Raw genomic sequence first — 16,676 nt, 5'->3', positions numbered from 1 at the left:
ATCGCGAATAAAAATAAACAATGAAATGTCTCCTCATAAACTGCTAGCTGTAGTTTTCCGAAATATTGTACATGTGTATATATATATATATACATATAATTTATTTAATAACAACAAAATAATATTACATTTGTGTGTAATATTAAATAAAATATAATTAGGTAACACAAAAATATTATACATATTTATATATTAAAATATTTTTAAAAATTCATGAATGGAACATTAAATTTCTATTCTGTTATTTTTGTTAAATAATTCTGGAGAAATTCAATTATTCACTAAAAATTTGTATTAATTCAAAATCAAGTATATGTATTTTTGTCTTGAATTTTTTTTTAATTAAGAACGTATTTGAATAAATTAATTTTCACAATTTTAAAGTCTCTATATCTCTAAATCAAAAAGGTTGCGTACATTCAATCAGCAACTAATTATTATTGCATCTTATGTGAACGTCTAATTAGCGCTGAAGTCGTGTAAGTCAAAATGAATCTATCGATTGGACTAAGCTGCTGATCGAATATTCAAAATTGATAACATTAACCGATATATCATAACAAATATCCAAATGTATCAAATGTGTTTTCTATTCGAATACAGTGAATACACGTTACTCGAATCTTAAGTTCAGATTCTACAGAGTATCCCGGAAGAAAACACAAAAATAAAAGGATTCTTTGTTATAATGGAAAGCTTTAATTTTTTTTTTTAACTTTAGAATACATTAGCAAAAGCGTTTTCTCTCGGGATACATCGCATATTAAAATGTCTATCGAACTGTATGATCAACACGACTCCATGCTCTTGCAGTCCTGACAAACGAAATAATTTTCTGACTCATACAGGATACTATAGGTTCGTGGATGTTTACGTTAGTATCAAACGGCTTTTGGATGACCCTGAAAAGGTCTTTACAAAGGTATTTACAAAAATTTATAAGCTCTCACAGTTAATTGTCCGCCTTACGTAACGCTTCTTCCGCCTTTACTCTCAGCACTTCCGCGCTTTGCTTCCTAATCTCGTCGTCGGACGACGCCGAATCCTCCTCCCTGTCATTCTTCGAGCTTAGGTTTTGTGGTATGCTCTGCACTCCGAGATTCAAGGGATGACCGTGTATATGGCCGCCTAAGGAGTGTCCATTCACGCTGCTGTGATTTAGCGACGAACTCGGATTCAGGCCGACCGGAAGCATCGTGCCGAGTGATGCTAGATTCTGCGGCAAAGGCAGACCGATGTATTGCGACAGGAGCGCATGCAATGGCGGCAACTTGGGTGCGCTCGGTGGCCAGGGTGACGGGAAAACCGGAGGTATGAACCAGGGAAATGCGCCTGTCGGCGGACCCGAGGAGTCCGAGCCGGGAACGCCGCTCGCCGTTTGCAACAGCCGCGCGTGAAGGGACAACTCGTTGACACCTGTAAACAGAATTCCGATGGGCTTGCTTACTTCTTTCATGTTACTTCAAATTCTTTTTCGGACAAAACTAGATCGACTTTTCGTTTCTGAACAATTTATATTATTTTAACCCAGGAATAGTCACCCGAGATATTTTTATACCTCAGCAGCGAGAAAAGAAATTGTTATAAAATATTATTTTATATTAATATTGTTCAATATATCATTCACTTATTTAAAAAAAGTAACACAACTCAAGGACATAAAATTAAGTAAACCTTATTAATTGTCAAAAGTGAACTAACTTAATTTCATAAATCATCACAATTCTGAAAAAATGTTTCTTAAGAAAAAATCAAAATTATCATAATTTAAAAAGAGTGATTTTTTAAGAATTGTGAAACGAAAATAACATTTAATCAAAATATAATCATTTTACCAATATTATTATTTGATTAATCAAAAATTAATTCGAAAAATAGTTTTCTTCTTTCTCTGATAATTTTTAATTTTTTTAATTGTGTCAATTTTGAAAACAAAAAAACGATATTTTTTAAGTAATTATTCTTCACAAACCTTTAAATTTGCATTTAAAGATTTACTGTTTTAACTTTTTAATTATACTGTTTTAACTCTTAATCGACACAGTCGCAATAATTTCTCATTGATTTGTATTCATCACAATAATTTTTATTAGAATGTTAAATTGACGTTACACTACTTGGTTACATAAAAACTTTTTACTAAAAATGATTAACGTTTATACATTGGTTTATTTGTCATTTGATACATTGATAAATTATCATACAACAACTTTTAGAATATTTCTAGGAACTTGCACCATTGTTGATAACAAGATAATCATTCTACAAATTTTTGTGCACGTTATATAACGCGTGATTATGACTCAACAATATTTATATATATTCTAGTAATGCGTTTTAACTGTATTATAAGTTAATAAAATTATTTTTATATTTTTTTTTGTTTTTACATTGGGAGAGATCGAAAATGTTGGTCAAAATGTGTGCACAGTAAAAATTTTTTAATATATTTAATAAATATGATTTACTCACTGGCAGCCGGTGAATTCTTAATTGGCTTTTTATTATTACTTACTTCTTTATTTCTATTCTTAAAAACTATATATGTATATTTTCGTTTATATTGTTTAAATAAGTAATTTCTGTCAAAAACTTGCATTAAAAAAAAAATGTATATTAGTTAAAATTATATTAATTATATTGAAATCATTATTTTTTTAATGCTGTTATAATAAGCCATTTAATTACTTATTTCGTTTAATATTTATTTGATTTCTATTAATTTTTTTTTTAGAAAATTATAATTAAATCCATATCCATAATGTTCTCGAATACTAATATAAATTGTGGAAAACATTTAATTGATTTAATCATATATGTATAACATGATATCAATAATAGTGACTTTAATTGTGATATAAAACATCCTAAATGATAGTTAAAAATTAGGTGATTATTGAATTGATTATTGGAATAGGAGAGCTTCGTTTTCTTTCTCTTTATTATTTTTTTTTTTTTTTTCATTAGAAAATATGAAAGGGATTTCTTATAATTATTTTTCAGAAAGCAAACTATAATTAATAAATATGCATTTTATATGTTAATATATTAAAAAATAATTCATGAATAAAATATTTATTTATTTTTTGCTTATTAGAAAATAATATAAATTTTTCTGTTATTTTTGAATATTTCTGATAAAAATCTATATTCATTATGCTAAATTCGAAATACAAAAAGAAATTGAGAAGTCTTCTCGTTATGCGGTTAAATACAGTTAATAAACCTGATCATCATTATATGATATAGGAATACTGCAAAGTTAAAAAGTCATTAGACTATTTTTACTGCTAACATTACCCATTCGATATACAAGCTTTATTCAGAATGCTTCATGAAAAAATAATCGCGACTTTCTATTCTATATTATTTGCACGTGATAGCTGCGACAACCAACACTAAAATTAGACGTAATTGTCGCCGATTGCATCTACCCTTCGTAACTTGCGCCCTATCGTCCTCTCATGCACATATTAGCAAGCGTAACGCACACGTTACTATACAGCGAGGGAGCAACGATGAACGAAAATGAACTTTCACGATTATTTAATTATTTAAAAAAAGAAAAGCGAAGAAAAAAGGAAAGACAGCGAAAAAATTTATTATTGTGAAAAAGAACGGAAAAATGTGATCTCATTTTTTTATTTAAAAAACATTATTTATCTAAACCTAAGGATAACACAAATTATGTGACACGGAGAAATTTACATTTAAATCATATTATATTTCAAATAGTAAATAATTTTGCAAAATTAAATGTCTAATAATTAACAATCACATAAGAATACTTTTTTAAAATTTTTAAATTAAAATTTTCCCTTTTTATTTCGTTAGATATCGTATTGTTTCAGAGATCAATTTAAATTATTATCTTTCAACTCACCGCCTTGTTCAACGTGCATAAAACTCGTATCTCTACCTAAAGCTTTTTCCTTCTTGCGCCACTTTGCACGCCGATTTTGAAACCACACCTGAAGCAAAAGAAGAATATTTTGTAAGATAAACATTCAACGCAATCTCAAATAATTAGCAATAAAAATATTGTGCAATTGTTGCGAAATAATTGATTACGACTTTTTAAAAATTTAAATATTATTATAGTATAAATATTATTATAGTCTCAATTTGTTCAACCAAACTGTTAAAAAGCAATTCGTGATTTCTATTGATTACGAATTATTAGAACATATTCATCATATTAAGATATTCATCATGAAGATCCAAAATTGGCAGGAAAGGGAAGCTCATGAGAACTCCAAACACGCATATCAGAACAGCCAACAACAAAAGCTTGCTCTCGAAGTTGATTAAGCTAATTATTAACAATTATCCTGATTTCCTTCGTACCCCTGAGTGCTAGCAACCCTTGCCTCCGGCTTTATTCTTGTCTACCCCTGACGATCCTATCCGATTGCCGTATAAATACTTTCGCTTTCTACCCGAGCTGTTACGAATTTTCATGAGTGCCAGAAGAAATAGAGGAAAAGAAAAGAGAAAAAAAAAGGAGAAAGATTTTATTAGACTTTTATTCTGAGAAAAAACTGCGCAACATATATAGTAAGATATATAAAAATATGTGAATCTATATTTAAATATATATGTATTTAAAATTCTAAAAAAAGCCTAAATAGATATAAATAAATTGACGATAAGTACTTAAGCATATAATAATATTTAGTAGTTTTATATAATTAGTATTATAATTATTATAAATAATACCTATACTAGGTATATAAACTTAAATCCGCTGTTTGTTTATAGGTGGCATTAGTGAGCGTACAAAGCTATCCTGGGCAAACAACACACTTTTTTTTATGTGTTTGACATCTGTCAGCATTAATCAGTGCACATAATCAGCAATTTTATATAACAACATACATTTTTTCTTTCATCATGTCTAGTTTTTTGCTAAAAAAAAATCATATGCGAAAAGCTTTGCTTTTCAATTTGAAGAAATCGGCTGCCGAATCGCATCGAATGCTTGTGGAGGCCTATAGCGACAATTTATCGGAAACAACATGCAGAGATTGGTTTCGCCGGTTCAATAACGACAATTTTGACCTGAGTGATAAGAAGCGTGAAAATCGGCCCAGGAAGGTTGAGGACTGTCAATTGCAGGCTCTTTTGGACGAGGATGATACCCAATCGCAAGAAATGCTTGCCGAGCAATTGAGTATTTCTCAAGCAGCCATTTCCATGCGGCTACATGCCATGGGGAAGATTCAAAAGATCGGAAAATGGGTGCCGCATGAACTGAACGATAGGCTGAAGCGACGCCAAAACACATGCCAAATTCTGCTTGCCAGATAAAAAAGAAAGTCGTTCCTGCATCGGATTGTGACAGACGGTGAAAAATGGATCTATTTTCAGAATCCTAAACGCAAGAAATCTTGGGTTGATCCCGCCCAACCATCTTCCTCAAGACCAAATCGTTTCGGACGGAAGACGATGCTATGCTTTTGGTGGGATCAGGAAGGTATCTACTACGAGCTGTTAAAACCTGGTGAAACTGTTAATGCTCACCGCTACCACCAACAACTGATCAAATTGCACCGTGCTCTGCGTGAAAAAAAGCCGCATTATCGGAAAAGACATGACAAGCTGATTTTCCTCCACGACAACGCACCATCGCACACGTCAATAAAGGTCCAAAACTACTTGGAGACACTCAACTGGGAAGTGCTACCCCCCATCCCGTTTACTCACCAGACCTGGCACCTTCTGACCTTCTGTTTTCGTCGATGAGCCACGGGCTCGCTGAGCGGTACTTCGATTCTTACGAAGACGTCCGAAAATGGCTTGATGAGTGGTTTGCCTCGAAAGATGAGGAATTTTTTTGGCGTGGTATACATAAATTGCCCGAAAGACGGGAAAAATGTATAGTTAGCGAGGGCAAATACTTTAAATAAATTTGTTTTTGCTTCCTAGGAAAAAAAAAATGTGTTTTTCTGAACTAAAAAACAGCGGATTTAAGCTTATACACCTGGTGTAAGATTAAATTTCTTAAGGGGATCCTAAACCAAGAATCGACAATTGCAGATTGTCAATTTCTCCGAATTTATAGCCAATTGGCTTTATAGATCACCAAATCTTTTTACATAATAAAGGTACGCATAAAAAAAAATACTGAATTTAAGAAAATCAGAGAAAAAAATTAAAAATTCACTTTATTTCAGCTCTTATAGCTGTCACTTCATACTTTATAATTCCCATAGTGCAGAAATTCTATAGATCGTATGTACCAAATGATATCTTTCTCGAAAAAGTATAACATGCACAAACAATCCTGAGCTTGCAAAATTATATAATCGAAGGCTTAACAAAAAAAGTTTTTCAAAATTAAAGTTGTCTTTTTTATATAATAATTATCTTTTTCCTCTTTTACAAATTCAAAAATCGTTTTTCAATATTAAAGTATACATATTAATACAATACGTGTATGTGGAATTTATTTCAAGAACGATAAAAAATTTCGAAATTAAAATCTTAAGAAAATTTTTTTGTTGCTCGATAAATTCCAGTATACGTCTCACAGACACGCGTATACTTTAATCCTGAAAAAGGATTTTCAAATCTGTAAAAGAAGAAAAAAAATTGTAATATAAAAATTACGATTTAGTCGGTAACAGACAGCTTTACCCCTTAATAATAAAATTAAGGTCGGACTCTTTTGCATCTGAATAATTCTTTTCTTCATAAATGAATTTATTAGATTGATAAAAAATTTAATTCATAAGAATAAATCAAAGATCAACCAAATAAGACAAAGAATTCTATTTTTGATCAAAATAGATCTTGATATTTATAATATTCATATTTACAAATACATTTTCTCAATTCTATAAAGTGTGCACTGATTCGATTGATCGAATTTAAAGTGCAATAATAAACTGAAATCAAAAATAATAATCACATTGATTGTTAATTTATTATCAATTTATCACAAATTAATATATTAATCTTTTCTTTGAAAAAGACAAGCATCTAGAACTACAAAGGTTAATTTATTAGAAGTATGATTTAATTTTAAGAGTTTTGCAAGAAATGATATTAATGTCAGTGTTGTCGAAGACATTTCAATTATAGCTATTATTTCTTAATGCTTTAATATTACTCCATGATATTTAGTCGTTTGCTAACAACACAATAAACATCGTGTTTAAAAAAGAGTTTCCTAAAAAGCATTTTCGATGCATTGCTTTTATTTTTTAATCAGAAGAAAATGCTGACTGAAGGTCATAGAATTCTAATAGAAACTTATAGTGATGTTGCTCTATCAAGACATGTGAATATTGGTTCTATTGATTCAAATGTGATGATTTCAATGCTGAAAAATGCAGATTTGCAAGCATTATTGGACGAAAATTCAGCACAATCCACTTCAGAACTTGCCAGAGAATTAAATGTTGATCGTACAATAGTTATTAAACGTTTACGTGATATATATTGTTTAAATAAATCAGTTTTTGAGAAAAAAATTAAATTACACCTAATATCATGTACAGTCACGGACAGAATGATTGCAACACTTTTTTTCAATGAGTTTCGGAATTCAACCTTGCTTTTAAATGTAAATGAATTAAATCTTTAAGAAGATTCTTTAGTAAAGTGTCGAAAATTTGGGATGCCTCACCAGAGCTCAAAATTACAAATATCTATATAATTTAGATAAAATATTAAAACTATGTGTATATCTAATGAAATAGTATTGAATATACGAAAGTAAATTAAGAGCCTGCATCTTCATCGGACGAAAACAAGATAAGATAATGTTTACTTTTCAAGATTGAATTTATATGCAAGTTTATACACGTAAATAAATATCTTATCAGAATGGCCGTTTGACCTATTACTTTTTTGTGAATATTAAAATCGTAATTTTTTAAATTATTGTAATCTTGTTTTTGAGAAAAGCCTATGGTAAGATTTGTGTGCAGTTAATCACAGAAACGTTTGCAAGCATTATTTGTCACTAATTGTAAATTATACGTGGAAGGTTACATTTTCAATATTTTTTGTCTCTCTTATTTCATCGTTAACCTACCGAAGAATTTTACACATATCAATTTCGGTACTTCAATTTCATTATATAAAAAAATTATGTATTTCTATAGTAACTCGATTTATTAAAGAATTTATTAAAGAATAAGGCGAAGAATCGCCTTAGTAAGAACCAATCATTCATAAGCATTTGAATAAGCTACATTCCGAAACTCGAAAAAAAGTTACAACCGTTCTGTACAACATGACTGTACAACATTGATTTGAAATCTGAATGAAACGACTTACAGTGACTCTTTGGATCAAGACAAGTTAGCAAGTTTGTTCGACAAATTGCAAAATAAAATTAAAGCAACGTGACAAAATCAAGAGTCCACCGAGAGAAGGAAATGAAATAATGTTGAGAAAGAGAAAAGAGGAATAATGTTGAAGTTCGGGAAAGAAGGTCAACGTTGCGTGACACGAGGGGGAGGGGCAGGAAATTCAATTGCCTAATTGCTGTTAATTATTTAATCGCTCCTGAATAGCCTCTAACGCTTAAGTGCTCGCAAACCTTGCGTCATTTAAGCGACCCACCACGAACTCGAAAGTTTACAACACCAACGCGTTTCCTCTACTCTATTAAATTCTCGAACAATTTACCATAGAAATCGGCAATATTTCTGCAGACTGTACTGTACGTTCTACATTACACTTATAATAAAACTCTTAAATAACGTTTTGTCAGTTTAATCTCTAAATATGTTCCTTCTATTAAACTTTTAAGTTTTTTTTATAAATTAGCATAATTAATAATATTGTCCTTTTAAAAAGGACTTCTATAAACTCTTTCACTATAAATAATATTGTTTATTAAAAGAAATGTTTATTGGTTTATTTCATTAAAAACCATTTAATATTTAATTAAAAAATATTAAGAAGAATATATTTCTCAAAATTTAAGTTGTGATAATTCAATATACTTAATATATAACTCATCAATTAAATCTTCGATATATTCTTTCTATCAAATTATTAAGTTTTTTCTAAATAAATTTAATCCTATCCTTTTAAAAAAATTTTTTATGAACTCTTTCACTACAAATAATATTGCTTATTAAAAAAAATTTTTATTTTATTAAAAATTTTAAAAATTTTAAAAATATGTAAAATAATATATTTTTCAAGGCTTTCTTCTGACGATTGAATACACTTATACAGTTTGGAAATTGTTATTATCATGATATTTGTTTTAGATAAAAGGTAACTAGAAAGATAAAGAAAATAAAAAAAAGGATTTTAAAGAAAGACACTATCTTTTTAATGCAGATTTAATATAAATGAATTCGTAAGAAGTGGCAACGTCTATTGTAACCCATAAAAATTCCATCAGAATGTCCGGTGATGACAAATCATCTATCAAAGCGTAGGAAACGTCAGAAATGACTCGCGATTGCATTACCATACGTGTCCGATCGTCGATACATCGGCCAGCCATTAATATTGAAAAATGGGGTAATTTCGTATCTGGAATCGACGCGTGAGTGGAGAGACTGGAAGGGGTATACGGAGGATTTCCTAGATTGAAATAAAGTGGCTGTAGCACCACTGTGCGCCGCGGCGGATCATTTAGCGGTTTTGTCGAGCGACGGCCAATTGCCGGCATTGTCGCTTCGCTGTACCACAATGGGCCAATCGGAATGCTCTGTCTCTTTTCAACATCGTCACCCTTCCGCCAGTGGCCTCATGCAACCCCTCGTATTCATCCATGGTTACATACGTATAGAAAATGCATGCGTAAGTGTGCGTTCCTTCTCTAAATATATAGTTTCTTTGTCGCATACGTTAAAATAAAACAATCGAATCGGATGATTCTAAAAACATAATGATTTAAGAATATTCCTAAAAAAATCGATAAAAAATTCTTTTTTTATTTGATATTTGTTAAAAACAGTTGCTATATATTCTTTCTATACTCATTCATATGTAATATACACATATGTAGATATTTATATCCATTAATTTCATCACACTCAAACGAATTATCATTATCAGTTTATGAATAATTGGGGTTACCGATATAATTTAATTATTTATTCTGTACACAGCGACATTTAATTGTAAACTGGAATATTTCTTGCATTCTACGAAAATTAATTTGTGTTTCATATAATACGTATTAAAAGGAGATAAAGGGAAAGTACATACAAATGATCACGTACGAAACGATTCGTTCCGTTCTGTGAATTGAATTACACCCCAATGCTGCAACGTACTTGAATTTTCAAGGACGCCGGTTTAAAATCTAAAGCAGATTATTACTCTACACAAGGTATAGCTCTTCTTCTGTGAAATTAACTATTGACGAATTCGAAGCGTAGTGTTTCGCAAAATTACAAATGGAAAACGGCGGCACGATATTTCACGAAACAATAGTCTCTAATTAGTTAAGTGATTTGCGCCTTAAGGCTGAATCGCCAAAGTGTAATCCTGCAAGCGCTTAAGGATGCTTGTGATATTCCTCAAACTTTGCACAATCTACATATAAATCGATCCTCATGAAAATTGTTGCATGTGAAAATTAATCGACACTATTAATCATACATTAATCACTATATAATTCCATATAACCATTTTATTAAGACAAAAAATGTAAAAAATAATTCTTTGTAAGTAACAAAATAAATTTTTAAGTTCTTTCCGCGGTTTTAAGGTGCTAGTAGTAGCATTATTATTAAACAACGACCAATTTAATTGTAATATTATTTTAGCTTTTATAATATTATTTTAGCTTTATATATGATTGCATTTCAAGTTTAACAATAAACGGCGCACAGTTTATATAATTGAAAGATGTAGAATTTACATATAAAAATATTATTTATTTATTAGACATTAAGATCTATCAATCATACATTGGCTCTTTCCTTATTCATTTAAAAGCAATTTTGATTCATATAATTATAAACAAAAAAGTATTATAATAATTATACAAACATGTTTTGTTACAAACGTTATTTATACAACATTTTTTGTTTACATGGCTTATCGTTATGTAAACAAAAAATTATTGTACCACGAATTTTTTTAATAATCCTAATATTTAACATCAAATTACACGCGAATTTCAAGCCTTTTAAATTTTTATCCTGCTTACCGAATCTAAAACTCGTCATTAAAACTACTTACGAAACTTGCCACTATCAAATGCGCGAACAACTCAACGACACTCGCGTGCCTCACGGGCTTTGTGAATTCGTCCAGTCAAAGCGACGAAAGGTTAATTATACTTCTGCAACTGTCTGGCAAAATCTGACCTGACTTCTTTCCCTCATTCTCTTCAAGCCGCATTTGTGGAATATTTGAATCAGTCATTGCGAAAAGGGCATAAACTAGTATACTTCAAAGTATATGATAGTCGAAGTGTCGCGACTGTATTTTATTTTTCTGAAACACAATATTTAATGATGGTAAGAACATGAGAACTCATCGTTTTTTGATCGATATTAGACATTTGTTATATGACATTTGTTCTATTTATATACCTCTTATATTTTTATACCTGCAATATAGACAAAAATTGTACAGATTTCAAAGTTATAAGTTATCTAAATTTCCATTAAGATTATCCAGGTAAGATTACAAATCTTTCATATCTAATATTCTCATATCTTTCTTTTTCAAATTAAGAGCAGTTGTGAAATTTCTAGGTTACTTTGTATTCTTACTTCCTGTATAAATTATTTAAAATCCTTCCAATCTAACACATTCATTTTTCTTTTGTTAAATTGAGAGCCATATCATGACTAAACTTCCTAACTTACTTTATATTCCTACCTTTTTATCTAAATATTTGTAAGAATTTCTTTATTATCGTAATTTTTTTCATTTATATGTATATAATTCCTGTATTTTTATTTCCATAATATATGTAGAAAAGAATTACAGATCTCAAAATTATATGAATTTCTGTTTATATATATATATATGTACAACAGATTAATTCTCATATTTTACATCATATTTAAAGTTATATTTAATGATTTTCTTTATCTAATATATTCGTATACTCTTTTTCAAATTAAGAACCGTCTCATAAATCATGACTAGAGTCAATTTAAGGCAAACTGGCCCACCGGGTAACTGGACAAATATCCGATGAGCTCCTAAAACAAGGACCTAGAAAAAAATTGAAAACGCTTTTCTTGGAGTCCATCACATATGGATACTTCTGACAAGTATTTTTTTGATGCCCTGGTTAATTTTGTCGACACTATTTAATTTCAATTGTTGAAGATATGACGTTATGTTTGAGTATTACTTTAAATAAATTGCTATTTATTAATATTTAAGTAAATAAATAAATAAATATAAAAATATATAAATACACAAATAAATAAACAAATAAATATAAATAAACAAACAAACATTTAATTAAAAAATTAATAGTTATTTATTTGTTCATTTAATTATATGCGTGGCATGTCTAAAACTTGCTTCTTAAAATACGGGGCTCCACTTCCGTACATTTTTGGTCCAGCCCCTGGCCAGCCATATATTTTTAAGAGAGTACATGCACTCTTTTTAAAGTCGTAAAACTTTTGATCATTCATTAAAATTGTACATTTATAAAATTATATTAATAAGAATTGTCAATAAAAATTATATTCTAGAAATTTTATTTTATTAAACATATAATTTCTTATGCAAATAATGCTTAAAAAATTATATTCCCTCTTCTATTTCATCTCTGGATCATTATCTTTTTTAAAAAGTGTACTTTTTTCTTGTAATCCAGATATGATAATCCTAGCAGTGACCTAAACTTTCCAATTTATGTTATATTTTTATCTTCCTATCTAAATATTTGCAAAAATTTTTCTTATCAACTTATTATCATAATATTTTCCATTTATACATTTCTATTTTTATTCCCGTGCGTGCAATATAGATAAGAATTATATAGATTTCCACATTATATAAATTTTTGTTTATATAAATTAAAATCCTCATATTTAACCTTATATTTAACTTTCAAATCTATACTCATAGATATACCTTTTTCTTTTTATATGAAAAACTGAAAACCATTATACCTGCCAAGCTCGTTTGGTATCTTACTGCATTCCTACATAGATTACTTAAGATCCTTTCTATCTAATACACTCATATCCTTCTTTTCTGACATTAAAAGCCGTTGTAAACTTTCCAGCTTATTTTGTATTACTATCTTCCTATCTAAATATATATATTTGAAAGAATTTCCCATTATCGCAATATTTTTCTTATTGTGCGACATACGTTCTTTCTTCAATGTTGAATTGTTAGTGAAGAATACCTGTACTCTAGCTTCCGAAAGATCCAGCCTCATTGCCAGCTCCTCCCTGGTGAACACATCCGGATACTGCGTGTTCCCAAAAGCTTTCTCAAGCTCATGCAGCTGATAGGTCGTAAAAGTTGTACGCGATCTTCGCACCTTGCGTGGTCGGTCGGACTCACCCAGATTTAAGGGATCGTGCAGCGCGTCGTTGATTTGATGATCGCTCAGGTGACCGAGCTCCATATCGCCACCATCAACCACAGCATCAGACGATGTCGCATGGTCTGAAATCAGTGATACGCAAATTCTAAAGCGCACGTCGATCTCATCTTGATTTCCTCAAAGAATATTTTTTAACGAAAAGTTTCAACAAAGAATATTATTGATTATCTAATATTAATCTTCAATATACGTAACGTAATTTTCCGATCCTTTATTTTTACGAAAAGAATAGTTTTACTAAAATATCTAAAAATATTTAGAAATAGGTAAACATCTTATTCTTCGAATAATTCCGCACAACGTTTATTTTGTTTTCATAAAAAGGAAAATATAATTTGATATTTTTACTATGAGTTGATAGGCCGTAAAAAATTCACAGATTCGCAGATGCATATTACCATGTTCACCATCAAAATAATTATTATGTAGAATGCTCAGGCTAATTGTTAGAATGTCAAAACTTTTATAGCCTCGCTATTCTACTTAAGCGTTCTGTACAATTATTTTGACAGTTCAACAAAATTATTTTCATATCTGTTTCTGGCTAAATTTTTTAATATTTCAGCAAAATATTTCTTTTCATCTACACACGATGAGTTATTCGTGTCTGGATTAATGTTCATTACTTATACAAATATATAAAAATTATTAAGTGATTTTTACATATACTTTGGCATCTTTAGAAAGTATTTATAAGATTATGTGTTTTTAAAAAAAGAATAGAATCCACTATTTAGCCAGATGCTCTTAGTATTTCAAAGAACAGAAATACACAAGATGCAAACGCATTATTTTGTGTGTGTGTGTGTGTGTGTGTGTGTGTGTGTGTGTGTGTGTGTGTGTGTGTGTACTAAGGATTAATAATAATTTAAAACCAATAATAAAAAATACACTAAATGAATTAATGTATTTAACATAAAATTTCTTAAGATATATTTACTTTATTTAGAGCCACATGTCAAACATAACGTGCTGCAATGTGATATCAAAACAAAGGAACTTTTATAACTAATCGAAAGGAAGATTATGTTCCGTAAGACGCGAGAATTTGTAATCCTCGAAATTTATTTGGCATCCTCGCCTGTTAAACGCGCGTATATGTCAAACGGTACGTCCGATACTTGAGCGCGGGAAACGATCGGGAGGCGATTAAGCCATATCGCTCGCGTTGCCAAAACGAAATTGTCGTTTTGCCTGATATGCCAACTCTGGCGGCGGTGGCGGCGGCGGGGAGATACGGGCGCAATTTCATTTTTAAGCCGCACAACGACCGGTGCCGATATAACCGATACGCCGATGACGTCCGATCGGCGGATTTGCCAATTTTTAAGCCTCACCCGACGCTTCATTCTCTCTTTTTTTTTTGCACCGCTCCATACATCTGGCGGCGTCCGCGTGTACACGCCCGCGAAATACCCTACAAATGTAAGTGCGCACATTATACGTATGTGCTCGACAGTACTTAAAAGCCGTCGCTGTCAGTGATTAGCAAATATCACGAGTGCATACTGCCTACACCCTTCCATCTCCTTCTCCTCTCCCTCTCGCGATACAGCAACAAGCCTTGCAACCCCTCCCCCCTCCCTCTCCAATGCAACGCATACCCTTCCAGGCTTTCTGCGATCGCATCCCCCCGCCTCGTACCCCAGTCATATTTCCTACCATGATCACTTGTTTCGTCTTTGCGCAAGCATTAACGAGGGCTTAAAGCCCTATTAAAGTAAACTACACATAGACATAATAGTCGGATACATAGTTATCGATTCGTTTCAGGTGAGAAATCGCATGATATGTTGATTTTAAAATAAATGTTTCTTGCGATCATAGGATAATCACGCATGGAAGGTAAAAGTTTATGAGTGAAAGATAAAAATTTTATGATAAAATAGTAGAATCTTCTCGAAAGTTTCGGAGCAATTAATTTATCAATAAAGTAAAAAATTATATTTATATTATTATAATTTATATTAATAAATAGAAAAAAAATTATTATTTATATATTCTATTTCTCGTATTTAAAAAAAATTTAGATAATTGACGATTATCAACGACGATTATTTCAACGACTTTGCCATAAAACTTGCAACAGTCAAACTCTACAACGGTCAAATCAATACGCAAAAAAACGTTTGAAAAATGCTCGTGCATATTGCACGAACGCTCAAATAATAACAAATCGGTTGATCTGCATATAATTTCAAAAGGCACTTGACGGCGTTAAAAATAAATTCATCGTAACGAGTTTTAAAAACGAAACTCGCAGAGAACGAGCCATCGGCATGTGATATATCATACCGCGAAGATATCATACCGAGCGCAGTATTCGCGTGAGCAGAAAAGTGCGGAAATATCTCACGGATTCTCTTCGTAAAAATATATCGTGATAATGTCGCGGCGAAAGCAATGTAGCAATGTAGGTAAAAATCGAGCATTGCAATAAACCTTGTTACCTCTTTGACACTTGTAAGAAGCGATATATTGTGTGTATATATACACACGCGCACGCGTCACAAATTGCCACGCGATTTATTATTCCTCTTTGAACTTTCCCTTGTCGGTAATCTTGATAATAATACACACGCGATCTTTCTCTGATTTTCTCGTCTTTTGCGAGACAAGCATCTTTCTATAGATCCCTTACAAAATATCGAGATACTTTTCATGCGGTTAAACTTTTTTGCAAAGAATTTCGAAATGGCACGCAGTCGGCACGTCTTTTTTTTTTAATATAATATCACCAAAGTTTATCAGTTATCAGAAAATATTTAATTTCATTTTTTATTTTATCTTATCTTTAGCCGTGATATCTTATATATAAGAGAAATACAATATTTTACATAAATGCAATACTGTTAAGTCTGCATGCTGTAAACGACTCGAACATTCGATCTATTGATGAAACCGACATGGATTGCGCCCTCATTACTACCACGAACTAGGCTAATTATTAATTAGCTGACTACGTATAGCTCTTTAGATTAATATACCTATTATAATTGGATAACGATCTGAGACCGAAGCGGCAACTACAAAGCTATAACTTCGTCTACATCCGCTTACGTGCACATACCTCGACTAGATTCACATTAAATTATAATCTGCTTCGTAAACGTTTCTCTCGAAATCAGTTCACATTACACTGTGCCACATCTTC

At 30.9% G+C, this 16,676-nt stretch overlaps 1 protein-coding gene across 1 annotated transcript in view; it reads right to left on the bottom strand.

Moving 5' to 3' along the window:
• Window positions 1-952: 952 nt before the first annotated feature.
• The window catches only part of LOC108691099 (homeobox protein aristaless-like 3), a 23,036-nt gene continuing 7,312 nt past the window's right edge, over window positions 953-16,676 (bottom strand). The window contains exons 2-4 of the mRNA XM_018198738.1: window positions 13,319-13,584; window positions 3,884-3,971; window positions 953-1,416 (exon numbers count right to left, since the gene is read on the bottom strand). Coding sequence (XP_018054227.1) covers window positions 953-1,416; window positions 3,884-3,971; window positions 13,319-13,584 — 818 coding nt within the window. The remainder of the gene's footprint in view (window positions 1,417-3,883; window positions 3,972-13,318; window positions 13,585-16,676) is intronic.

Source organism: Atta colombica, unplaced genomic scaffold, assembly GCF_001594045.1.
Source record: "Atta colombica isolate Treedump-2 unplaced genomic scaffold, Acol1.0 scaffold39, whole genome shotgun sequence".
Classification (NCBI taxonomy): Eukaryota; Metazoa; Arthropoda; class Insecta; order Hymenoptera; family Formicidae; genus Atta; species Atta colombica.
This window is presented reverse-complemented; position numbering and strand designations above follow the sequence as displayed.